The 26055-nt window shown below is 58.8% G+C and overlaps 1 protein-coding gene across 9 annotated transcripts in view; it reads right to left on the bottom strand.

Annotated features, from left to right (window-relative positions):
• HSPG2 (heparan sulfate proteoglycan 2) overlaps positions 1-26055 on the bottom strand; it is a 110109-nt gene that overhangs the window by 20585 nt on the left and 63469 nt on the right. For 4 of the 9 annotated variants that reach the window (XM_061394059.1, XM_061394011.1, XM_061394021.1 and 1 more), the window contains 32 exons: positions 20215-20307; positions 19852-19932; positions 19418-19648; positions 17036-17149; positions 15733-15860; positions 15529-15615; positions 14384-14442; positions 14027-14194; positions 13761-13871; positions 11679-11779; positions 11407-11587; positions 10187-10312; positions 9868-10020; positions 9640-9782; positions 9231-9366; positions 8987-9135; positions 8627-8777; positions 7731-7900; positions 7485-7626; positions 6900-7051; positions 6612-6747; positions 6363-6514; positions 5287-5422; positions 4993-5144; positions 4143-4281; positions 3897-4048; positions 3156-3291; positions 2887-3038; positions 2545-2692; positions 1851-2002; positions 1480-1627; positions 249-400 (listed from right to left, as the gene is read on the bottom strand). In XM_061394059.1, coding sequence (XP_061250043.1) covers positions 249-400; positions 1480-1627; positions 1851-2002; positions 2545-2692; positions 2887-3038; positions 3156-3291; positions 3897-4048; positions 4143-4281; positions 4993-5144; positions 5287-5422; positions 6363-6514; positions 6612-6747; positions 6900-7051; positions 7485-7626; positions 7731-7900; positions 8627-8777; positions 8987-9135; positions 9231-9366; positions 9640-9782; positions 9868-10020; positions 10187-10312; positions 11407-11587; positions 11679-11779; positions 13761-13871; positions 14027-14194; positions 14384-14442; positions 15529-15615; positions 15733-15860; positions 17036-17149; positions 19418-19648; positions 19852-19932; positions 20215-20307 — 4431 coding nt within the window. The remainder of the gene's footprint in view (positions 1-248; positions 401-1479; positions 1628-1850; positions 2003-2544; positions 2693-2886; positions 3039-3155; positions 3292-3896; positions 4049-4142; positions 4282-4992; positions 5145-5286; positions 5423-6362; positions 6515-6611; positions 6748-6899; positions 7052-7484; positions 7627-7730; positions 7901-8626; positions 8778-8986; positions 9136-9230; positions 9367-9639; positions 9783-9867; positions 10021-10186; positions 10313-11406; positions 11588-11678; positions 11780-13760; positions 13872-14026; positions 14195-14383; positions 14443-15528; positions 15616-15732; positions 15861-17035; positions 17150-19417; positions 19649-19851; positions 19933-20214; positions 20308-26055) is intronic. The other 5 variants (XM_061394038.1, XM_061394069.1, XM_061394031.1 and 2 more) reach the window with 3 other exon arrangements.

Raw genomic sequence — 26055 nt, 5'->3', positions numbered from 1 at the left:
CCCTGCACTGGAGTCTTAACCACTGGGGAAGTTCAAGAGGTGTCCTTTCCTAATTCATGCCAAGGTTCTGGGCAGCCCTTGATATGAAGGGTTTAGCCCAACCATGTCCAGCTTGCCCTTGACCCCCTGACCCCCAGTGACCTTCTGCCATTTCTCCTGAAGCCTTGAATGTGCTGGGGCCACCTTCCCTCCTGGGCAGGGGGAGTGGGGAGGGGGTGCCCGCACCCTGCTTTCTTCAGACTCCATACCTGGTGCCGAGCAGGGAGGCTGCCTCCACGCCTGTGCCAGGTGACCTGAGCATGGGCCTGGCCGGGCACCACGCATTTCAGATCCAGGGTCTGCCCTTCGGCCACGTGGGAGGAGGAGGTCTCGATGCGGATGGGTGGAGCTCCGCCCGGGGCTGGCCCACAGGGAGAAGTCAGTGAGCTGGGGCTCCGTGCACCCTCAGCCCCTGCCCCTGGGTGCCCAGGTGTTCAGAGGCTACTCGACGACAGTCCTGATTGCCCCCTTCCCGTTCCTCTGAGGCCTGGAGCAGCTGGGTTAGCCAGGGGCACAGAGGCGCCTCATTCTCTAGACGATGGCCCACCATCTCCTGAGCTCACATCATCGCGGGCGGCCGGGGCTCAGGGCCGGGGCCCTCCACACGGATCACTAATGTTTCCCGGACTTGCATAGTATGTGGCTAAGAACCAGGCTCTGGGGCCACACTGCCTGAGTTCAAAACCCAGCCCTGCCATTTATCAGTTGTAGAACCTTTGGAAAGCTATTAAAAAAAAACTAAACTAAATGAACAAACAAACAAACAAAAAAAACCTTTCCATGCGTCAGTTTCCCCATCTGTAAAACAGAGAGAACCATCATACCAACCGCAAACGCTTACTGTGAGGGTGAAATGAGTTCCTATGTGTAAATATACCAGGGCCCACCACCTAATAAGTGTGTATCATGCTCATTACTCAGCAGCTCAGGTACTATTATCACGAATCCTCTTACAGCCACACGCTGCCTGTGCTGTTAATTCCTTTCCATTTTCCTTTTTAAGTGAGTCACTGAAGATGACCCTTAAATACACAGCCCCATTATAGGCAATGATTTCCATGCAATTATGACAGGTCTGACTTGTTGTTGTTTTTGTCCAGTATACCACCATCGATATAAAAGGTGTTTATCAGGGTACCACTTAAAATCACCCTCTCTGACCCCAGAGGTGCAAGTTGCAGCCTTTTAAGGAACCTGTGTCATGGTTGCAAGGGCTCTACCAGCCCCACTAGACCAGATGCAGAAAGGGACACACAGGAGTGGCTCGTGTAACATTTCAGAGCGTGGACAGAGTGCTGGGGGCTCAAGCCCCACAAGCCAGACTCTTGGCTCTGTGTTCTCGGGCCCCTGGGGACAAAACCCGTTCGCTCTGGCTCCCGACCTTGGTCCCCTCCTCACCTCCCTCCTCCAGCCTCCCAGCCCCACTGCAGGGATCCTCACCGGGGACGACAACACTGCCAGAGCCGGAAGCTTCAATGGTGACCAGGACGGAGGCCTCCAGGGGCCCAGAGCCGAGGGCCACGCGGCACACGTACTCGCCCGAGTCGGCCGGGGACACCCGGTGCAGCCGCAGCCGTGAGCCGTGGGTCTGAGGGGCACGGCGCGGGAGAGAAGCAGAAGTGAGGCGGCGTGGAGGATCAGCCCTTGGAGGCCGGGGCCCGGGGCTCAGCCTCTGACCCAGGCAGGCCCCGTGTCCCACGGGGGGCTCCCAGGTCTCCCTCCCGGGCAGGGCGTGAGGGACAGGCCCCAAGCCGGGGCGCCCACATCCAGCAGCCCTCCTACTAGGTCCTGCCCCGCGCTCACGCCCCCACCTGGTGGTGAGCCGGGAGGCTGCCTCCACGCCTGTGCCACGTGACCTGTGCGTGGGCCTGGCCGGGGACCACGCAATTCAGATCCAGGGTCTGCCCTTCGGCCACGTGGGAAGACGACGACTCGATCCTGATGGGCATGGTCCCACCGGGGCCTGGGGGCACAGAGACAGAGAGCCGGGGCTTTGGTCCTAAGTCATTTGGGAGCCTCAACTGCAGAAATTCCCACTGCCCCCCAGGTAGGAACGCTAACACTTATTACAGGATGCCAGGCACTGTTCTAAGTGCTTTCTGTGCATTACCAACTCATGTCAGCCTCACAAAATTCACCGACTTCCTGCGATGATGGGCGCGTTTACCACCCACACTGATGCAGTAGCAGCTACCAGCTAGCACAGCTCCTGTGCACTTGGTTATTGAAACATGAAGGCCAAGCGTGGCTAGTGGCCACTGTACGGGACAGCTCTCTGAGGCTGAAAGGACCCATGTCCCCGTTTCACTGACGATGGTACCGAAGCCGAGAGGGGAATCTCTCCCTCAAGGTCCTTAGTGGCGCTGGCAGGGTGTGAACCCAGGCTTCTTTCTGGGGAACCCTCGTCCTGGCCCACCACCTCGTCTGAGTGCCCTGACTACAGAGCCCTTCTTCCCCAGGAAACACAGGTACCAGCATCTCCCACTCCCTTCCTGGGTCACTCACTGGACTCACCGGAGGGGCCACCAGTGCCGGGGGTGACTGAGACCACGATGGAGGCCTCCAGGGCATCGATGTTGTTGTTGGCCCGGCACACATACTCGCCTGAATCTGCCACGGACATCTGGTGCAGCCTTAGGCGGGAGCCGTGGGCCTGGGGGTGCAGAGATGGAGGGGGTTGAGGGGCTGAGGGGTCACTGGCTGGATCAGGCCTCCTCCATCAGACCGGCTGAGGCCACCCTCTGTCTTGTCTCAGCAGGAGGAAGGACCAGCAGCTAACGCTTCGGGCCGCTTGCCCTGGGGGCTGTCCCTGAGGTGCCCACCCCACGGCCGGGCTCCGCTCCATACCTGGTGTCGAGCAGGAAGGCTGCCCCCACGCTTGTACCACGTGATGGTGGCCTGGGGCTGCCCAGCAACCACGCAGTTCAGATCCAGGGTCTGCCCTTCGACCACCGTGGGGGACGAGGACTCGATCCTGATCGGTGGGGAGACACTGGGCACTGGGGACCGAGAGAATGGGCCAGACAGCCGGAGTTAGACGGCAGTGACCAGTGCCAGGACCTCACTACCTCCCCCGGCACCCACTCGCCTGACCCCCTGTCCTCGGCAGTGCTCACCGTGGGAGGAGTCACTGCCCTGGATGGTGACGATGAGTGAGGTCTCCTGGGAGCCAGCACCGTTACTGACATGGCACACGTACTCACCCGAGTCTGCGGGTGTCACCTGGGGGATCCGAAGCCTGGAGCCCACGATCTAAGGCGGAGCAGGTGTCAGTGGGTTGGGGCGCGGCCCCTCCACCTCTCCCAGACTCTGGCATCCTTGCTGCCTTGCTTTGGGGAGGGTTGGGGGGGGCCCTGCCCCCATCCTGGTCTCCTCCTGAACTCCGTCAATGGCCTTTCTGAGCTTCTGGGCTGGGTGCAGGGTGCCTCCAGCCTTTGCACTCTTTCTCAGCCGTCACCCCTCCAGCAAGCCCGCCGAGGCCCTCCGTGGGGACTCTTTCTACAGGGCTGTCATACGGCACACCTGCCTTGCCCATTAGTCTTTGAGCTACCCGCGGGCATGCCTGGTCTCATCCCCTTAGAATTCTCAGTGGCGGGAGTGGGACGTGGCCTGGAGCAGGTTCTCGGGGAAGGGCCAGGAGTGAGCGAATCACAGAATGTTCTGTGCTGGACCCACGCGGGCCAGTGGGACTCCTCTCGGTGTCCCCAGCACTGGCCAGGACCCCTCTGGCAAGAACGCTCTTTGTGTGTTGAATGACTGAATGAGCACAGAGGAGGGCTGTGAGGAGCTCCTCCCGGTTCCCATGGGGGCCAGCCACGCCCCCCGGCGTGCACCCTCCCTGCTCGCTGGCTCCATACCTGGTGCCGGCTGGGGAGGCTGCCTCCACGCTTGTACCAGGTGATGGTATGGGGGGCTTGGCTGGCCACCAGGCAGTTAAGGTCCAGAGTGCGCCCGTTGGCCAGGGAGTCAGAGGAGGACTCGATGCGGACAGGGTACACCACGTTCTGGTCTGGGAGTGGGGAGAGAGGGGGGTCAGGGTGTGGGGGCCAGCGAGGGTGGAGTGGCCCCTCCCAGCCCGTCTGCGGCGACCCTGGGACACTCACAGCGGGTGGGGCCACGGCGCTGCTGGATGGTGACGAGGACCGAGGCCTCCTGGGTGCCTGAGCCGCTGACCACGCGGCACACGTACTCCCCGGAGTCCGCCGGAGTCATCTGGGGCAGCCGCAGCCTGGAGCCGTGAACCTGGGAGGCCAGGCGGGCTCAGAGCTGTGCTGGGGCTCACGGTTCAGGCCTCCTTCCCTGGCCGCCCCCACCCAGCCTGAAAGAGCCTGAGGGAAGCTCTTCCAGGGAGAACCAGCACTCAGGACCCTTCAGCTCCTTTGACGGGGTTTTGGGACTGGGTCTAGTGGGAGGAAGTAGAGGCTCAGCATTTGTGGATGTCCGATGGAGCAGGTGGATTCCCTAATAGTTGAGTTGGTAAAGAATCCACCTGCAATGCAGGAGACCCCGGTTTGATTCCTGGGTTGGGAAGATCCGCTGGAGAAGGGATAGGTTACCCACTCTAGTATTCTTGGGCTTCCCTTGTGGCTCAGCTGGTAAAGAATCTGCCTGCAATGCAGGGAGACCTGGGTTCGATCCCTGGGTTGGGAAGATCTCCTGGAGAAGGGAAAGGCTACCCACTCCAGTATTTTGGCCTGGAGAATTCCATGGACTATAAAGCCCATGGGGTCGCAAACAGTCAGACACAACTGAGTGACTTTAAAGTTCACTTTCACTATGGAGCAGGTGAGCTAGGCAGTGTGAGCCCATTTGACAGATGAGGACACTGAGTCTTAGGGAAGTCAAAGGACTGGCCAGGCAAGATGGCAGAGCAATATCCGAACTCAAAGCTCCTCACTCTGCAGTCTCGAGGGTCCTTCAGGCCCCCTCCCCGCTTAGCTCCCTGCCTCCTACCTGGTGCCGGGCGGGCAGGCTGCCCCCACGCTTGTGCCACGTGACCTGGGCGTGGGGCTGCCCAGAAACCAGGCAGTTCAGATCCAGCGTCTGTCCTTCAGCCACGTGTGAGGAGGATGACTCGATCCGGACCGGGGGGGTGACCCCCAGCGCTGGGGACAGAGGGCAGAGAGTGAATCCCCAGCTGGGAGGAGGCGGGGAGGGGAGGGTGTGAGTGGAGGTAGGGTCTGCTGGTTTCTGGGGTCCTGCCTTTGCTGGAGTGGGGAGCCTCCCCCCCGAACCCCCATCACTCACCAGGCACAGAGTCTACAGGCTCAATGCTGACCAGGACAGAGGACTCCAGGGGCACTGAACCGCCCACCACTCGGCACACGTACTCGCCCGAGTCGGCCGGAGACACCTGGTACAGTCTCAGCAGGGAGCCGTGGGTCTGGCCAGAATGGAGGTGGGGTCAGAGGGGGCCCTCTCAGGACCCTCGCGCTGATCACCTGCCGCCCTGCCTCACTCTGAGCCTGAGAACTGACTTTTAACTCCATTCTGCTCAGAGGTGGAGAAGTGGCTGTCTCATCCCAGGACCAGGGGTGGTCAGGAGAAGCCATGGGGAACTGAGCAAACACTAACACCACACTCCATCAACTTCTGGACACATTTAAAATAAAAAAAAAATAGGATGGAGCTGGTAACATGCATATTACTTTTGCATTATTATTATTTTTGGGTGTCACCGTGTGGCCTATGGAATCCCAGCTCTCCAACCAGGGACTGAAACCAGGCCCTTGGCAGTGAAAACACAGAGTCCTAACCACTGCACAGGCAGGGAATTCCCTAGACACACTTTTAAACGCCTCTGAAATCAATATGCATCTAATAGCGAATTACAAACGGCAGGGTTTTCTTCTTCTTTTTTTACCTCAGAGGTACATAAAGTAACAGTGCATCTTACAATCAGTGGCATCCTAAATGCTACAGAATATATCAATACTAACAGCTACTGACGTGACACTAATACAGCTCTAGCACTTTCAGTGAGCCAGAACTCTGAGCACTTTGCATGCAAATTAGTTCCCTTCATCCTTAAGATAATTCTGTAAGGTTAGTACGATCGTTACCGTTTTACAGATGCTGAAAATACGCTACAGAGAGATTGAGTGATTTGCCCAAACGACTAGGTGGGGGAAGCGGCAGTCACACTCCACTTGGGCTGACCGGTCAGAGCGTCTGGGCTCTGAGCATCGCATCACACACCTGCGCAGAGGGGTCCAGGGCCTCTCCGCCTCAGAGGAGCCTCCTGCTCTCCCACCCCTGACCTCCCCTTCCCAGGGGCCTCCCTCCCGTCCCCTCCTCGGCCTGTCCCTCCTCCAGTCCCGTACCTGGTGCCGGGCGGGCAGGCTGCCCCCACGCTTGTGCCACGTGACCTGGGCGTGGGGCTGCCCGGGGACCACACAGTTCAGATCCAGGGTCTGCCCTTCAGCCACATGGGAGGAAGAGGGCTCGATGCGGACGGGCTGGGTGCCACCAGGAGCTGGGGGAGGAGATGGTCACTCAGTCAGTCAGGCCTCTGCAGCGGCCCCGGCCTTTCCCCTTTTCCCTCCAAGCCCAGGCCGGCTGGCCCCACTCACGGTAGGCGAAGTTGGCGCCCTGGGTCTTGGTGACTGTGACTGTGATGGAGGCCTCCACGCCGTTGCTGGCCCTGCAGACATACTCGCCTGCGTCCGCTGGGGAGGCCTGGAAGATGTACAAGCGGGAGCCACGCACCTGGACAGACGCGGGCAGGGGTGTGAGCGGGGTGCTTCCCAGAGCCCGGCGGGCGCCCCATACCCTATTCCTCCGAGCTCAGCTCCCTCCGCGCCCTGTGGTCTGCAGTGTAGCCCTGGCTGGCCACCTCCCACCTTTCTGCCCCCGGGTACCTGGTGCCGGGCAGGGAGGGTGCCCCCACGTTTGTACCACGTGACCGGGGCGTGGGCATGGCCTGCCACCACGCAGTTCAGGTCCAGGGTCTGCCCCTCGGCCACTGTGGGGGACGAGGACTCGATCCTGACGGGAGGGACGGGTCCCGGGGCTGCGGGGAGAGGGGATGGGTCATAGATGCCTCCCAGGGGAGACGGCCAGAACTGCCCACCCTGGAGCTGGCTCGGCCTGGTGGGTTTAGAGTTAGAGGCCTCCTGGGCTTGAGGTCCTCAGCAGAGCAGCCTTGGGGAGGGGGCTGGAGCAGGAGCCCAGGCTTGCAGAGGGGTGTGAGGAAGAGGGAGGGAGGGATGAGGATAACTGAGGCTGGGAGAGAGGCAGGGGCGGGAAGGCGCGTAAGTGGGCCAGACGGAACAGCGATGCGAAGATGGCGGGTTATTCAGGAACGCGGAGGCCACCTGGGCCGGGCCCTGTGGCCAGCGCCGGCGTGGGCCTCCCAGCCCTGATCTCCACGTCAGCAACAGGAGTCACGAGCCCTCGGGAAGGCCCTCGGGCCCCTGCCAGCCTGTCACTGACTGTCCACTCACCAGGGATGGTGCCGGCGTCAGAGGCCTCGATGGAGACCAGGACGGAAGTCTCGAGGGGCCCAGAGCCCAGGACCACGCGGCACACATACTCTCCCGAGTCGGCTGGGGACACCTGGTGCAGCCGCAGCAGCGAGCCGTGGGTCTGAACGCAACCGGGGAGGGTCAGGAGGGGGCTGGAGCTGCTCCGTGCAGCCCCTCCTGCAGGCTGGCCCTGGGCCGGGGGAGGGGTGCGGTGGGCTGCTCTACCTGGTGCCGCGCGGGGAGGCTGCCGCCACGTTTGTACCACGTGACCTGGGCGTGGGCCTGCCCGGGGACCACGCAGTTCAGATCCAGCGTCTGCCCTTCGGCCACGTGAGAGGAGGAGGGCTCGATGCGGACGGGCTGGGTACCGCCTGGAGCTGGGGCTCCACCGGGAGCTGGGGCGCAGAGGAGCTGGTCAGTGGCCAGGGCTCCTGAACTCCCCACTCCCCACCCTGCAGCCCTGGGGTCTGACCAGGCCTGAGCTCGGGAGGACGGATGGGAGCCCTGGGGGCTGGGACCACACTGGCGGGGCCAGCTAGACCCTTTTTTCCCCTCTCTGACCTTCAACCTGCCGTTCCAGGCCCATCTGCCTGCCCACCTAGACCTTGACCCGTGACGAGCTGCTCTGGCTCGCAGGGAACCAGAGTCCTTTAGCACCTTGGGGTGGGGCGGGCCACAGGATGCCGACGATCACTCCCCAGCCCCTTTCTTCAGAGTGTGTGCTGTGCATCCGCAGTACACTAGGGGATGCTGTCCCCATTTCACACGTGAGGAAACTGAGGCCCCCAGAGGTACAATAACCAGTCCAAGGCTGGCTGAACCAGGACTGCCGGGACTTGAGCGCAGGTCAACCCGACTCCCAGCTCAGAGCTCAACCCTGACTGCTACTTCCTGACGAATTCCGGAAACAGTACCCTCCCCATGGGGGTCTCTGTAAGTCAGGTCAAACTGTCTCCACCCTCAGACCCCTCATCTCTCCTCGAGGGGAAGGAGGCGATTGGAGCCTGCCAGGAGCGCCTCTTCCTGTCTGGATAGCACCGAAGAGACCCCGGGGCGCCATCCTCGGGAATACAGGGGAGGCCGGAGGGCTCAGCCCTCGCCCAGCCCCTCCAGCTCCTCACCTGGGGTGTAGCCGGGGCCTGGATGGCGGCTGTGGAGGACAGAGACGATGATGGAGGCCTCCTTGGGGCCTGAATCGTTCTCCACTCGGCACACATATTCTCCAGAATCGGCTGGTGATACCTGGGGCAGACGCAGCCGGGAGCCGTGCACCTAGGCCAGGTAAGGACAGAGGTTTGCGAGGATGGGAGGGGCTCTGGTCGCCGTCCCCTCTGCGCCTGGCTCCGCCCGGGACTGCCCCAAAGGGGGCTGCAGAGAGAGCGAAATAAGGGCGGGCCCTGCTCGTGCAGAGCATCTCCTCCTGGGACGTGACGGACCACTCCTCGGGGGGCTCCCACCACAGGGCTCAGGGACCCTCGTACCTGGGCGTGGGGAGGCAGGCTGCCCCCTCGCTTGTACCACGTGATCTGGCTGTGGGCCAGCCCTGCCACCACACAGTTGAGGTCCAGGGTCTGTCCTTCGGTCACAGAAGGCGAGGAGGACTCAATCCTGACCGGTGGGGTGGTGGCACCTGGGATGGGAGGCGGGGTTGGCGGGGGAGTGAGGCAACCGCGGGGGAGCCCCGGCTGGCCCTCCGATGCCTCCGAGCCCCTGGAGGCCCCGCACCTGGAAGGACGACCACTTGAATCCGGGCCTGAGCAGTGCCCGCAGGGCTGGTGGCCACACAGAGGTAGAAGCCAGCATCGGCGGCCGTGATGGCGGGGATGAGCAGGGTGGCAATGTCTGTGCGCTCTGCACGGGCCTGCCACACAGGGAGAAGGGGTCAGAGGCAGCCTGGCATGGGCTGGCCAGGGAGGGCGGGCAGAGGCGTACAGGCCAGCTCAGAGCCGGGATCGGGGCCCCGGGTGGGCACCCAGGCAGCAAAGCAGGAGGCTGACAGCTTCCCCCTGCCAGGACACCCGGAGTGGGAATTCTGAGCACAGCAGCCTCTTGGAAGTGGAGGGAACTGGAGGAGGAGAGGGGAGGGGCAGAGGGCAGGTGCTGGGACTCGGCTGAGCCGGGCAGGTACCCTCACCTGTGGGGGGAGGCTGCCCCCTTCCTTCCTCCAGGTGATGGTGGCACTGGGCACCCCCGCGGCCCTGCAGTACAGCCTGACGGTGCGGCCTTCGTGTACCTGGGTCCTCTCTGGGCTCACCTGGACCCTGGGCCCGCTGCCCCCTGCAGACAGAACCCTGTGAGAACACCTCCCCACGGCTGCCAGGGCCAGCCCCCACCGCCTCCCCGCTCAGCCCAGTTCTCTCACCGTGCACGTGGAGCACAGCCCTGGCCACATGCTGCCCGGCGCTGCTGTGGGCGCGGCACAGGTACTGCCCTTGATCCGAGGCCTCAACGGCTGGCAGGCGCAGGATGCCACGATGCACCTGTGCTTTCTGAGGGAGCTGGCCACCAGGGCCCCCTGACGGCGGGGAGGTGGGGTCAGTACCCACTGGGATGGGCATTGCTGGGCCCACCCACCACCGTGCGCCAAGAGGTTGAGGTCCACCTCCTAGAGTCCCACCCCCTGGCACTCCCCCACATCCAGGAGAGCCAGGCTCTGACAGTTGTACCTGCCACGGCCTCACCTGTCCACTCAAGGCTGGGCATGGGGTGCCCCGTGGCACTGCAGCGGAACTCGGCCATCTGGCCCGGCTGCACTGTGAGCTGCGGCGGGTGGATGGAGACCACAGGGGCGGACGGGGTGGCCGAGGCTGAGGAGCGAGGAGACAGCGTGTGGGGTCAGGGAGGGGAGGGACCCGTGCCAACGGCCTCCTTGATGCTCGCTTTGCTGCCACTCCAGCCCTTCATGGCCATTTGTCCACACAGCAGGCAGAGGGAGTCTCTACATTGTCAGTCAGTGGGAGGGATTTCCCTGGCGGTCCAGGGGTTAGGACTCTGCACTTTCACTGGTGAGGCTGTGGGTTTGATCCCCGGTCGGGGAACTAAGATCCCCACATGCCTCTTGGCTCAAAAAAACCAACACCCAAACATAAGCAAACAGAAGCAATATTGTAACAAATTCAATAAAGACTTCAAAAAATGTTAAAAAAAATAAATGTCATTGGCGGTAGGGGTGGGGGGGACTTCTCTGGCAATCCAGAGGTTAGGAGTCTTCCCTTTCACTGCTGAGGGTGTGGGTTTGATCCCTGGTCAGGGAACTAAGATCCCACAAGCTGCACACGCGGCCAAAAAAAAAAAAAAAGTCAGTGGGATCTCGTTACTTGCCCACTGATGGCCTGTTCGTGGCTTTCAGAACAAAAACACCTGAATTCCCTGCTGTGCCTCACTGAGTGCACTCACCTCTGCCCATATCTTCAAGTTCCTCACCCACCCTTCCACGCTGGCCCCGCCTTCCCTCAAACAGCACGCTCCTGCCTCGGGGCCCTTGCACATGCTGCTTCCGCTGTCAGCTCCTGCACGGCTGAACCCCTTCTCTTCCCTTCAGGTCTCAGCTGAGATGTCACTTCCTCTGGGGGGCCCTCCCTGACCACCCCATGTAGAAGAGCTCTCAGCTCAGGCCCACCTCAAGCCTCGCTTTCCTTCCACTCCACTCACATCCCAGCACTGGTGTGATTCTGTTGTTTGTCCACTGTTTCCAGACTCAGTGTCTCCCCACAGAACACGGAGGGCGGGAGGGCAGAGATACTGCTTGTCTAACCCCCCAACCCCATTTCTTCTGAGTCTAGGGCCTGCCGTACTTCCAGTTCAGAAGCTGTCAACTGAATGGAGAGACGCTCACCGGTCCTGGAGAGCGTGGAGGAAGGGGCAGGGCCGGGTGGGTCAGGCGTGGACGTGAACGGTGTACCTTGTACATGCAGTGTGGCTGTGCCCTGGTCCATGGCGAACATATTGGAGCCGGTGCACACGTAGGTGCCCGCGTCACTGGGCTGTACGTTGCGAATGGTCAGGATACCGTTGAAATCCATGGCTCGGCTTGGCAGTTTCCCATTATGCAGGCGGGTCCACACCAGGGTATAAGCCGGAGACTGCAGGTGGGGGAGGCCAGAGAGATGGGCGTGGGGCTCAGAGACCCCAGGAGACGGACCCTCGCCAGTGCCCACTCCCTGCCCCGCCCACCTTGCTCTTGGCCGTGCAGATGAAGGTGACGTCAGCTCCGGGGCGCACACTCTGGCTACGTTGCTCCTCCACTGTGACCGTGATGGGCTTGCCGGGAGCCTCTGCGGGGGTGGGAGTTTCCCTGGGGAGCTGGGTGCTGGCCAGGCCCCTGTCCTGGGTCCACTTTCCCTCTCTCTCTCTCCATCCCCCCAGTCTGGCTTAGCTTCCATTCCACTCCCTGACACCTCCCTCCCTCCTCCTGGCTCAAACCCATCATCTCCCTTCTCCCCTGCAGGCACCGAGCACCCATCAGGCTGTGGCCAGAAAACATCACACCATGATCCCCTTGGCTCCGGTTCATCATCATAGACCACAAACGAGCTCTTAACAATTCGCACTTCACCCCAGCGGGGCTCTCTGTCTGGTATGAGTTTCTATCCTCTTAAACAACCATTTCACACCTCCTCCCAACTTCTCCACCCTCCAGAGTCCTCCTTCCACTTCTGTGGCTTCAATTCAACTTCTGGAGAGAAGTGAAATGACTAGTCAGGAATTTTCTACGATCCCCAATCTCCCCACCTCCCTCCTCCCGGGTCCCTGAAGGGCGAGCCTTCTCCCCACCTCCAGCCCACCCTCAACTCCCCTTCCTGAGTGCTGGAGCCCCTCCCGAGGACCCCCTCCCCCAGCCGTGCCCTCCCTGGCTCCCTTCCCATGGGATCATCCCACTCCACAGACAAATGTGTTCTAGAATTTCCCATATCTGAAAATGACCCCGACCCCACATGCGCCCCCCACTGCCCACCTCCTGCCCTACTTCTTGCCCTCTGTTCAAAGGCAAGACTCTTGAAGCAGTCATTTACACTGGTTGCCTCCCCATCCATTCTCTGCCCCACTCCAATCCAGTTTCTCCCCCTTCTCTTCACTGCAAACCGCTCCTGTCAAAGCATCAACTCTGAGGGTTATTTCTCTGCCTGGAGCTGACCTCCTGGGAGCTTCTGGCGAGGGGGCCACTCTCTCCAGGAAGCCGTTTGCCCCCTGATTCCAGCCACCCCCTCCCCCAGCCTCCTCCTGTCTGCGGGCTGTGCCCACTTGCTTTCTCCTCTATCTGACAAGCTCAGGTTGGGGCTCGCCAGGGCTCTGTCCTGGGTGACTTCATCCTGCCCCACCCCTGTACCCACAGTTCCCAAATTCATTTCTCTGGCCAGGGCCTCTTTCCTGAGCTCCAGATTCACAGCTCCAAAACGCCCACCTCATGTACACACTTCAGTGTTTCCCCAAACATCTCAAACTTTTAACAGGGCTAAAACCACACTTGTGGTTCCCTGGGACCTGCTGGTGGCAGGGGTTGCCGGCATCCCGTGCACACGCCCTGGCGTGGTCACTTCTGCACCCGCCTGCCTGAATTCTGCAGCAGCTGCGTTTCTTTGCAGGAGGGTTTCCTCAGGTCACTGTGCCTGCCCACAGTGTGGGACAGAATGCAGCAGCCTCAGTGCTCCTGGAACAGGCCCCAGTCACTGACTGATGGGAGCTGGTGCACGCATACCCCAGCTCCCTTGGCCCTGCGGCAGTGGGTGGGCACTGGGGCACAGTGGGGGGACTCCAAGGAGCTGGCTTTACTCTGGAGTTCCCTGGTGCTGCCCCAGCTGTGTTCAGCAACACCTGCTCTAGGTGGTAATGTGCCCAGTGATGACACGCGCTTTCCTGGGTACCTTCTCTTCTCGCTTTCATTTCGTTTCCCAAATAAACTACATGCACACAAACCTTTGTCTCAGTCTCTGCTTTTGGGGCAGCCCTAATGAAGAAACTCTGCTGTTGGAGCCTCTCTCATCTTGGTAAATGGTGCCCTGTGTGCCCAGCTGCTGGAATCCAGACCCTTGGGCATCTTCCTAGACTTTTCTCTCTCTGGGTATCAAGTCCTGCCAGCTCTGCCGGTATCAGTTCTACCATCTTGACGCCATCATCTCTTCCCATCTTTCTGGCCAGTGTCCTCATCCAGGAAACCACTGTCCCCCTCTGGCAGATGAATGCACCAGCGGCTTGGGTCTACAGTGTGCAGCCCGGCCCAGGACAGGCAGTGCTGGGGTTAGGGGACGAGGAACTCACCAGTGACCAGCAGCTCTGCCCGGCTGGTGTTGGCATGATGGAGATTCCGACAGGTGCAAATGTAGACTCCAGCATCTGAGGGCTGGACGCTGGGGAAGTGCAGCTCTGAGCCTGGTGGCAAGGCGGGGGCGGGGGCTCATCAGTGAAGATGCAACCTTTTACGACCCAGTCCTGCATGTGGGTCCCTACAGGATCTCAGTAGGGTAGGCTCAGGCCTGTGTCTCCCCTTCCACCAGGGTGGCCGAGGGGCCTGGGGCCATGCGTACCTTGATGTCGCTGCTGGGTGCTGCTGGGCAAGGGCCGCCCATCTTCACGAGACCAGTAGAAGTAGTGGGGTGGGCTCCCGCTGACCTGGCACCGCAGGGAGTGGGGGCCGCCTTGGGGTACTATGCTCCGAGTTGGATGGACCTGCACCACCAGCGGGGCTTGGTCTGCTGGGAGAGGGACAGGGGAGGCCACTCAGGCAGGAGGTCCCCAGCAGGCACCACTGTCTCAAATCCCCCTGCCCTCCCAAAGACTGGCACACCCTGTCCCCACCCTGCTCCCCAGACCTAGTATCTCTCAGTCTCCCCAGGTCCCCTGCCTTGCCATCACCTTTGACCCAAGACCATGGTCCCACTTACCCTGCGGCAGGCACCGGCCCCCTGGCACATTGGGATTACCCACGTATCCTGGGGCACACCTGTAAGGAGGGACAGGGACAAGCTGTGTCAGGCCTCAGGGGACCCAGTGCCTCTTGGCGGACTTGGGGAGCCAGCTCTCTGCCCACTACAGGGTGAGGAGACTCAGAGCTCAGGAAGGATTTTCAGAGACCAAAACGGCCCCAGCGCAGAGCCTCTGTGAGCTGAGAAAGCTGACTGGGGCGGGGCGGCGGGGTGGTGCGGGGAGAAGGTCAGCAGGTTGGATTCAGGGAAATGTTCATTCAACAAACATTTATGTCCATGTGGTCGCAAAGAGTCGGACACGACCGAGTGACTAACACACACACACACACACACACACACACACATACACTAAGCAAGGTTATGGATGCACAACAGCAAACATGATAAAATCCTTGCTCTTAAGGAACTACAGATATGAGAGTGAGGGACATGCATGCGGGCTGGGGGGGCGTGGTGGGAGAGGGGCACTTGTCCAGCCCTGAGAATCAGGATGCTTCCCAGAGGACGAGACTCCTGGGCTGTTCTATTCCCTTGAAGCAGACTGTAGTCAGCAAAGAATTTATCCTCATTTGCAACTATTTATTTGCAGGATTACCCACTGTCTTGTCTCCCATTACAGGCAGTAGACTCTATAAGGGTTGGGACTGAATCTGTTTTGCTCATCACTTTGTTTCCAACACGTTTCTACACTGCACGGCATACAGTAGAGTCTCAATAAAAACGCGCTGAACAATGGAATAAAGCTCAGCCTTGAAGGTCAAACAGGAGTTAGCCAGGATGGGGGCGGGGGTTGGTATGTGGATGAAGAACGATCCATGAAGAGCAAAAACAGCACATCTAAAGAACTGAACATGAAGAAGTCAAGGGACACCCAGCTAGAGTACAGAGTTAGGTGTCAGAGGTGGGATGAGCCTGGTGAATGATAAGGCTACTACCTAAGGAGCTCGGGCTGGTCCCAAGGGCACCGGGGAATCTTGGCAGAGTTTTGGACAGGGGAGGGACACGATCCTGGTAGGGACCTTTCTGAGCAACATCATCCAGGACTCTCAGCTAGGAGTTTACCCCATGCCCCGCTCCCTGCATCCCTCCTGTAGCAAACTTACTGCTCACAGTACTGGCCAGTGTAGCCAGGTTCACAGGCCGTGCAGCGGTACCCTCCAGCTCCCAGGCTTTCACAGGTGCGGGAGAACCTGCGGTAGGAGGCGAAGCTCAGGCTCTGGAACACCCACCCCCTCGTCCCCTCACTTTTACCCCAAGAGTCAGTGCAATGCCCTCTACCCCCTCGGGCCTTGAGCAAGGGCACCCACATGTTCTCTGGGTTGGTCAGTGGGCAGGCGCAGGGCTGGCAGTCCTCGGGCGTTCCGGCCGTGGCATCTCCATAGTAGCCAGGGGCACACTGCTCACAGAACTCCCCGGCGGCGTGGTGCTGGCATTGCTGCAAGGTGCAAGGATGTCAGCCACTTGCTATTTGGCAAAATTTACCCCAAATCATACTCCCTCCAAGGGATTTGGTAATCCCTTGATCTGGAAATTCCACATTCGAGCTTATCTTAAAGAAATAATCAGGGAGCGGCACAATGAATTCACTACAGGATGTTCCATTCATCTCAGCGGTGTTTTTAAAAGCACAATGCTGGAAACACACCAAGAAAAAAAGAACTGAGAAAATTAAAAAAGGAAATTCCATCCAAAAAGCTATCAAAAAGGATATTGATTGCATTTCTTACATTTTTCTATCTAAATACCTGTAATATCACAGGAAAGTACCCACTTGGGTGTTGTATGGGGGCAGAGTTTTGGAAATAAGCACTTAATTGTATAAAAAATGCGTGTGCGTTTTATGTTTTCCTCCAAAGAGATCTATTTTTTTAAAATTAATGTAGCATAATCCTCATTCGATATTTAGTTGGTGGTTCTGTCAACCACCTGGTCCTTGACCACGTATCCCAGAGGGCTATACACATACCACTCTGAAAAGCTCAGGTATAAAAAATATTGAAATATTGAAAGATGTCAAGAAGTGAAAAAAAGTTGATCATGAAACACAGTGATCCTGGGCTTATTTGCAAAACGAGAGGTATATTAATCTGTGTAAACCTTTGCCCAGAAAAAAGAACTCCACAGTCTAATGTTGACAGTGATTACCTCCAGATGGTAGGATTTCAGGGAATTTTAACTTTGTTTTTAAGTTATCTCTACAGTCTGATTCTTCTACAGAAAACATGTGTCACACTGGTGATAGGAAATAACAGGAACCAGCCTTCTCTTGTTTTCTGGGTTTTTGGGGCTGTACCACGTGGCTTGTAGGATCTCAGTCCCCTGGCCAGTGACTGAACCCATGCCCGCTGAAGTAGACCACCAGGGACTCCTCTAAAGCTTTCTTTATAAAGAAGGGCGCTAATTCCCGGCTCTGCTCACCCCGCCATATCTGCGACCCCTCGGTGCCTCAGACCTGCGGGCCCAGGCACTTTGCCCCATGGGATGCGCCCTGTGACTTTGCCCCCGGACGTCCGTCTAAACACACCAAAGCCCTCCCACCCCACAGCCAGCCCTGACACCCCACCCAGCCCCAGCCAAGCAGCCCCTGCCCTGGCCCTGCGTGCATCTTACTGAGCAGGCCCCGGTCTCCGGGTGGCACAGGTCTGAGTGGCCATTGCATTCGCACAGCTCACAGTGGCCGAGGTAGAGTCCACTCCCGGTGCGCGTGTAGCCCGGGGCACAGTCCTAGGGGACAGAGGGGAGCGTTGGTCTCCATCTCCAAGGTGGTCCCACCTGCAGCCGGTAGACCCAGAACTCCTCTCCTCAGTCATCTTGACTCCCATTGGCTCTTGGAGGGCAGAGTCCAGGCCCAGCTCCCCGTCCCAGCATCCCCTCTCAGGGGCCCTCCTCTCCTCCCAGCTCTGGAGAGCTCTGGAGAGCTGGGAGTGTCTGCCCCCATCCTGTCTGGCATCTCCAGTCATGGATATATGGAAATAATAGTTCATCCTTAATGGAGAGGACTCTTGAGAGTCCCTTGGACAGCCAAGAGATCAAACCAGTTAATCCTAAAGGAAATTAATCCTAACTGTTCATTGGAAGGACTGAAGCTGAAGCTCCCATACTTTGGCCACCTGATGCGAAAAACTGACTCATTGGAAAAGACCTTGATGCTGGGAAAGATTGAAGGCAGGAGGAGAAGGGGGCGACAGAGGATGAGATGGTTGGAGGGCATCACCGACTCAATGCACATGAGTTTGAGCAGGCTCTGGGAGATGGTGAAGGACAGGGAGGCCTGGCGTGAGGCAGTCCATGGGGTCACAAAGAGTTGGACACGACTTAGTGAGTGAGTGAACAACAATGCAGAACCCTTCTCTGGCCCCAGGGCTTCGTTCCTAAAAACTCTTCTAGCAGGATCTTTATTGAAAAACAAGCCCTACATGGAAAAAGGAGCACTCAGAAGACCTGGAGTTGGGGTGACTACTTGAAGGCTTTTATGACTGTGTTTACCTTTGCCCCATAAGTGAAGGAGGCAGCACCCAGGTAACCAAGGAGGTTTTTAAACATCCTAAGTGAGTAATCAGGGGTTCTGAGAACAATGAATTTCTATTCGCTCTACTGCTTCTTTGAAATCTCTCCAGGCCCTCCCCTCCCCGACCATTTCAAAGGGATGTTTATAAATCTGTTTTGTTTCACTGCAGAAAATGTGCACCAGGGATCCTGCCTTCTCCAGGAGTTCTCCAAAACGTGTTGTTTCACCAAAAAAAAAAGTGTTGTTTCATAACTTCAAGGGACATGAAGCTCATCTCCTTGGATGTGAACGCTCCTGTGGCCATGGCAAACGTGCACAGATACAAAGCTGTAGAGACACGGGCTTCTCGCCGGGACTTCCTGAGTTGGGCTGGGGAGCTGGCTGTTTGACCTCCCTGGTGCCCACCTGGCATCGCAGCCCTCCCCACTCTCCTCCCGAGATCCCCCTTCCCCACTTCCACACCCACTCATCCAGTGTTAAGTGGTTGCCCGCTCTGTGCCTGGGGATTCAGGGGTGAGCAGTCAGCGCAGGCCCTGCCCTCGCGTTCAGTCTCCAGCAGAGCCCTGTAGATGTTCTTGGAGTCCCTCCAATGGCCTGTCCTCCCTTCCACTCCCCAGCCCCCTTCCCTCCCAGTCGAGCTGCCTGTCTCTCCCTGGCCCCAGCCATCTCAGTCGCAGTGAGCAGAGAAGTTTCCTGGGGCCCAGTTCCAACCCTGGCGTTCCCTCTGCAGCTTGGCAGTAGTTCCTGCCAGGGGAGCCTTACTCCAGGTCTGAAGAAGCGCCCCCCGCCCCAGCTTTCCAGGGGTGACCCTTCTGCATCGTAGGCTCTGTCCTCACACATTCCTCTTTCTGACACTTCTGTGTATTCTGTCCTCCTGCCTAGAAGCCTACTCCCATCCACGCTGTTCACCACTCGGAGGCATCTCCAGGCTCTGCTTTGGGCTAACTTTGGGTGTCTCCGTTTGTCTCCGTACCTCTGGCGAGCACCCTGAGAGGGCAATCTGGGTCTTAACTCTGCAGGGTGTAGCTGTGTGCCCTTGGGTAAGTCACACACCTTTCAGAGCCTCATTTTTTAAAAATAATCTGTTAAAAGGGGGCAATTACACCTCTCTCAGAGCTGTTGGGAAGAACATATGCCCTGTCGCCGAGCATATTAAAGTCATGATGGTGACCGTGTGCATGCCTAAGTCCCTTCAGTCACGACTGACTCTTTGAGACCCCATGGACCATAGCCCACCAGGTTCCTCTGTCCGTGGGGTTTTCCAGGCAAGAATACTGGAGTGGGTTGCTGTGTCCTCCTCTAGGGGCTCTTCCTGACCCAGGGGTCGAACCTGGGTCTCTCACATCTCCTGCACTGGCAGGCGGGCTCTTCACCACAAGTGCCACCTGGGAAGCCCACGGTGATCACAGGCCGTGGGAATCCAGGCTGACCTCTTGCGGACCCAGCTATGCTGGTGCAGAGGCGGCTGGGCGGGCCACGCTCACCTGGCAGGACGAGCCGACGTAGCCCGGGGGGCAGCGGCATTCCTCCACTTCCAGGGCCCGGGGTCCCTCGGAGGGGCCGGGCTGGGCGACCTCAAGGCTGACCCCGCTGATGCTGGCCGCCAACGGCATGGAGGAGAATGTGGCTCGGACCAGGAGCTCGTCCAGGTCAGCCAGCGCCATCAGGAGGTGCTCGCGGGTGGCTGGCTGCCCGTCAGGCCGGCGCCAGAATTCCTGCGTGGGGGGAGAAGACAGCAGATGAAGGTGAGGGGTTGGCCCTGCAGCACCCCCACCCCCAACCCCTGCCTCCCAGGCACTGGCTGAGGACAGTGAGCTCAGGACCGGGGTGGAGTAAGAGGCAGGGGAAGCTGGTGTCAAAGCCGGGCTCCAAAGCAGGCTGGGGAGGGTCAGACACGGTGTGGCCGAGCGCCTCTCACCTCTCGGAAAACGACCTCGTAGTTCTTCCTCTCCGGGCCCTGCAGCGCTGGCTGGGAGGCTACCAGCATGATGTTGTTGCCCTGGGGAGACACCAGCAGGATTGGAGGGGAACCGAGGGGCTCTTGGGGACAGTAGATCCCCCAGTCCCAGCCTCCCATCTCCCCAATCTCCCAAGCTCCTGTGCCCTAAGGAGTCAGGTACAGGCCCTGGAGCCGGGCCCGGCCTCTGTAGTTCCAGACATGGGGTGCGGTGGGGGCCCTAAGCAGTGGGTGGGTGCCGGGCCAGCTGAGCGCTGACTGAAAGGGCAGAAACATCAAGCATGCCCCCCTTCTTCCCGCCTGGCGCTGAAGCCCCATGCTCACCGTGATCTGGACTTCGGGGTCAGAGAGCGGGCTGCCCTGGGCCCCCGCCGTGTAGGAGAGGGTGTATCGCAGCTTCCCGCCATAGGCCGCCACCTGCAAGACGCAAGCCCTGCAGTCGCACCCTGACTCTGCCCTCCTCTGGGATCTGTGTGACCCGACAGGTGAGGGGGCGGAGCCTCGGAAGGCCTTTCTGCACCTGTGCTGTTCCCCCAGCCAACCAGAGCCCCATGGTCACCGAGCTGACTCGACACCCATCAGTTCCCTCACAGTCTCAGACCTGGGGGCAGCGTGCCCCTGAGAAGCCTCTATGCTGTTTTGTAGTTTCCCCCTTTCCCACAGTCTCTTGACCCCAGCAAACAAGCTCTAAGTCCCTTCCAATAATGGAATTTCTCATAAAGCAGACAGGGGTAATGACCGTGAGCACCACAGGGAGGCTGCAAAAGGCTCGAAAGTTCTCAGCCACGGCAGAGGTGGCAGGGGAGGCTGACAGCCCCTTAGAACTCCTGCTGTCTGGGCCAGCGGCTTCTGTTTGCTCAGAATCCACGTCCCCCGTTTTTGCAAACTGCAGTCCTGGTTTCCTCCAGAGGAAGCCACATCCTACAGGCAGGCTGTGTGGTTTGAGGGGCCTGCCCGCTCCTCCTCTACAGGAGCGACCTGAGCCAGACCTGGCCAATCTGCATATTCCACCACTTCCCTTCTCTGCTGCACCACCGATGAACACGTGAACCTGGCATGTCTGCTCTGCTGGAACAGAAAAACTCCCCTGACTAGTCAGATGGGAAGCGAGAGGATGGCGCCAAGTGAGATAAAGTGCTAATGAGTCCCTGGATCTAGCCATGCCTGATAGCAGATACCCTTGGGTTCTGTAGTTGCATGAGCTGATAGATTCTTTGTTGCAGACAAGCCCACTAGACTTGCTTCCCATTGCTCACAACTGGAAGAGTCCTTCTGTCTGCTGCTGGGGGCTTCCCACGTGAGCAGCCAAGACCCCAGCTTTGCCCCACACGACTTTCCTTTCTCTCTCTGCCTCCAGGGCAGATGTTCAGATCAATGCCACACTGCATCAGGCCTAGTCCATTTGTTCATTTGTGTTCATTCAGTTGGCGAGCATTTAATGAACACCTACTGACGACATGCCAGGCCCCGGGCTACACAGGCCCCGAGGACGTTTTCCACAAGTTCAAGGTGAGGGAAGGAATTTATGGGCATAACCAGATAACCATGAAATAGCTTGTTTCCTGTTTTCTTTGGATGCCACCAAGTTCACCGCCATGTCTAAGATCAAGCTACAGGCTGTAGAGCAGGGTGGCTAAGAGAGTAGACTCTGTGGTCTAATATGGGGCTTTAAGTCCGGCTGTACTGTTTGAACTGGAGAAGGCGATGGCTCCCCACTCCAGCACTCTTGCCTGGAAAATCCCATGGATGGAGGAGCCAGGTGGGCTGCAGTCCATGGGATCGCTGAGTCAGACACGACTGAGCGACTTCACTTTCACTTTTCACTTTCATGCGTTGGAGAAGGAAACGGCAACCCACTCCAGTGTTCTTGCCTGGAGAATCCCAGGGATGGGGCAGCCTGGTGGGCTGCCGTCTATGGAGTCGCACAGAGTCGGACACGACTGAAGTGACTTAGCAGTACTGTTTGAACAGCCTTGGACACGTCACTTAATATCTCTGAGCCCAATTTGCCTCCCATGGAAATGGGAATAAAAATAATATTAATACCTATGTTAAAAGGTAGAATGAGGATTAAGTAATAAAGGCCACATAAAACCCTGCACCCAGCACAGAGCCTGCTGAGCCCACAGCCTCAGTGCTAGCCGGGTCCTCTCTGAACTAGCTCCATTCTGGTTCCAGTAGATTTTTCCTATCTTCATTTTCCCCTGGACCAAACTGTCTTGTCCTCTTCTCTGAATGTTATTTTATTGCCTATTTTCTGTATTCTTAAAAGGCACTCTAAATCATTTTTGGAACAATACAAAGTGTATTTGTATTTTGTACTGTGTTTGTATTTGCCGTGCTAGAGCTTCCCTGGTGGTCCAGTGGCTAAGTGTCTGCCTGCCCATGCAGGGGGCATGGGTTTGATCCCTGGTCTGGAAAGATGCCACATGCCTGGGGCAACTGAGCCAGTGTACCACAACTACTGAGCCCATGCTCTAGAGCCCGTACTCTGCAACAGGAGAAGCCCATATACAACACAGAGACCCTTGGAGAGCAAGGAGATCCAACCGGTCAGTCCTAAAGGAAATCAGTCCTGGATATTCATTGGAAGGACTGATGCTGAAGCTGAAGCTCCAGTACTTTGGCCACCTGATGCCAAGAACAGACTCATTGGAAAAGACCCTGATGCTGGGAAAGATTGAAGGCAGGAGGAGAAGGGGACGACAGAGGATGAGATGGTTGGATGGCATCATCGACTCAATGGACATGAGTTTGAGCAAACTCTGGGAGGTGGTGAAGGACAGGGAAGCCTGGTTCGCTGCAGTCCATGGGGTCGCAAAGGGTCGGATACGACCCAGCGACTGAACAACAGCAACAATGCAGCACATGGTAAGTACTTACTGCTCCTGAGTGAATAAATACAGCCCAGGAGCTAGGCCAGTGATCTGGGCACAGGGTAAAGGCGGGCCAAAGGAGACGTGTCTCACCGCCCAGTTCAGAGAGGGGCCTGTGGCTCACTGAAGGGTAAGGGCTGCGCTGGCTCCAACCTCAGCCCTGCTTGGACCCGAGAGTGGATCTCCGCTCTGGGATTTGGTCTACCCAGCTGTGTCATAAAAGGCCTTGACAAGCAGCCCTCTGATATTTCAGGATCTGACAACACCCCTATCCACCCCTCTGCAAATCCCTGTTACCTTGTTCCCCAGGAAGGTTCTGGGCAGCTGCCAATAATAGAGGCTTTCAGGAAGCAGGGGGAAGCCTTTGTAGGAGAGAGAGAGCTAGGACAAAAGGGCAGGTGGTGAGAGTGGAGGGAGCCGGCCGGGGGCCAAGAGGGTAGAGGTGGGCCCCCAGGGGTGAGCACAGACCCTGGAGGGAGGCCCCGCCCCCGCCCCCGCAGCGAGGCCCTGGCCCTGCTCTCTGGACAACTTGCTCCCCACCGGTCTGGGTCTGGACACCCCGCGGCTCTCACCGGCCGCGCCTTGGGTCGATATCTGCTCATATCTGGCACTGCGTCCCATGTGGACCCCAGGATGATTGACGGGGCACCCCAGAGAACGTTTTAAAATTTAGTGGCTATTCTGGTGTGGATTTAAAAATGCAAAACTAGCATAAATGAGCTGGTACAGGATTGGTGTAAAGAAAAATAAATTGGAATAAATATCTGTCCAAGTAGGGTGCAGAAACGGGCAGAATTTGTGACGCTGGTTCAGCGACAACTGAAGTCTAGTAAAACATGGGGCTTGGAGGAGGAGTCCCTTGGTGGGTGACTTGGCACGTACCTGAGCGCCCACTGCAGAGGACAGAGAAGCAGAGAAGGCGGAGGAGGAGGAGGAGGAGAAGGGGGAGGAGGGCGGAGCTGCTTGCAGAGCAGCTGCAGGCTGGGGATGGGGCGAGATTCTCTGGGGAGGGGCCGGGGGGTGGGCAGCAAAGCTGGAGAGGAGCTGCCAGATTTCAGCATCCATCCGCCTTTGGGCCTCATCCACCTGGGGGACCAGGAGAAGGGGGATGGAGGAGAGGAGCAGGGGGCCAGAAAGGACCCTGTGAGGCCCTGCCAACACCCAGGGGGCCCCGGGCCCGCCTGCTGCCCACTGCCATGGCCTCTGTTCCCATGCGTGGACGCCTGACGCTCCGCCTCCCGTCTCTGCTGCCCTTTCGCTCCTCGCGAGCCTGGTGCAGCCAACTGGGAGAGGCCCAGGCTATGGGGAGAAGCTCAGACAGTGGTGACCTGGCAAGAGAGGGGGCAGACAGCTCTGCCCAAGCCCGGGCTAGAGGGGCCGGAGGCAGGCCCAGGGGCACGCGTACTGGGGAGATGGCTCCCCGGGTCTCACGCTCCAGGCAGGCCATGGTACCTCCCCAAGCCATTCGCAGCTCGGCAATGCCTCTCAAGGAACACTGCAGTGGTCCAGGCATCAGGCTGGGGCCCGGCCTGAGGGAAAGTGACTCGGGAAGGCCAGGGGCTCAGCCCCAGGCTTCTACTTGGGACTCTACTCTCTGGGTTCCTCCCCGGGGCCCTAGACGCAGCTGGCCCCCAGGTGGGCCTTGAGTTACCTGTGAGAGCCGCTGTGCCTGGCCCTTGCCCTGTGGGAGCCCCGGGATCCTCCCAGTGGTCATGGCTGCCCGCAACTGCTCCTCTGAGAGGGACGTGCGGTTCTGATGGGCAGAGGGCATAGGCCAGCTCAAGACCACCCCCTCGCCCCCACCCAGAGCCCCAGAGCTAGAGCCCTGGGGAGCGTCCTTTCCCCATGGACATGGCGGCCAGGAAGGCCCACCCAGGCTGGGGAGCAAGAAGCATGCACCCCTCTGCAGGCTGGCACACAGAGGTTCACTCCAGGCTGCAGGAGGGCTGTCCACACAGAGGGCTAACAGAGACTGCTTGGGGGTCAGTGCTGGGGTAACCTGGTGGGCCAGGGACTGTCACGTGGTTTAGCCTCCAGCTGGTGTCCCTGCCTACCAGCCAGCACTCTGGCCGCAGACGGCTGGCGGTAGGACCCGAGCGCACAGCAGGTGAAGCACCCTCCCGGCTCTAATTCCTGACATCGCAGGGCTTGGGTGCAGCCCTGCCCCGGCCGTGGGCCATCGGGCACCACCTGGGCCCATGCGCGCCCACATTGTCTGGGGTGCCAGGAGTCTCCCCATGCGGGGCGGAGGGCATCCAAGAACACACCATGCCCAGGTCACATCATGGTCACACCACTCAGATCACAGGCCTACCTGGTGAGCCCGTCGCATCCGAGCAAAATATGCCTCCCTCTGTGGGGCACAGGGAAATGCCAGGAGATGGCGTTAGAGAGAGAGCGGGGGGAGAGAGAGAGAGAGAGAGCAAGGTCTGGGAGCTGCAGGGAGGCAGACACTGTGGCCAGGAAAGGAAGAGAAGGGAGAAGAGACTCGAAGGAAGCCAGTCCTGGGAGGAATCTGGCATCCGTGAGTCTGTCCAAGGAGGAGGGACAGAGCAGCCTCAGAACCCCCCTCCTAAGTGTCCCTGACTTTCCTAGGACCCTGCGCTTGGGGACACACCTGTTTGAACACTGGCTTCAACTAGCAGGCGACGCCTGAACCAAGACCCGCTTTCCCTGGGTGTGGCCAGGTGGCCTGGACTGCTCACGGAACCCATTTAGGTGGCCACCCAGGAGTCCACCCCAAGAACCTGAGCCCCACAGCACCTCCCTCACCACTGTCCCGTCATCTCTGCACTAGACCATGACTCCGGAGGAGCAAAGCCTGTGAGCATCTGTGACTACTGCAGTATTTAAGGGTGGCCTCTGAGCTGGTTGGGCTTCCCTTGTGGCTCAGCTGGTAAAGAATCCGCCTGCAATGCGGGAGACTTGGCTTCGATCCCTGGGTTTGGAAGATCCCCTAGAGAAGGGAAAGGCTACCCACTCCGGTTTTCTGGCCTGGAGAATTCCACCGACTGTATAGTCCATGGGGGTCACAGACTCGGACACCACTGAGCGACTTTCACTTTCACTTTTTCTGAGCTGGTTTGCATCCCAGCATTGCCATCTTCAGGCTGTGGGAGCCCAGGCAAGTTCCCTAACCTCTCACTCCAGTTTCCTCATTAATGCAAAAGGGCAGCAGTTGTCCTTAGCTCCAAAGTTGTGACTTACGACCTGTATTGGGTTGGGCGAAACATTTTTCCATAACATTTTACAGAAAAACCAAATGAGTTTTCTGGCCAGCCCGATACAA

Source organism: Bos javanicus, chromosome 2 (assembly GCF_032452875.1).
Source record: "Bos javanicus breed banteng chromosome 2, ARS-OSU_banteng_1.0, whole genome shotgun sequence".
Taxonomy (NCBI): domain Eukaryota; kingdom Metazoa; phylum Chordata; class Mammalia; order Artiodactyla; family Bovidae; genus Bos; species Bos javanicus.
This window is presented reverse-complemented; position numbering and strand designations above follow the sequence as displayed.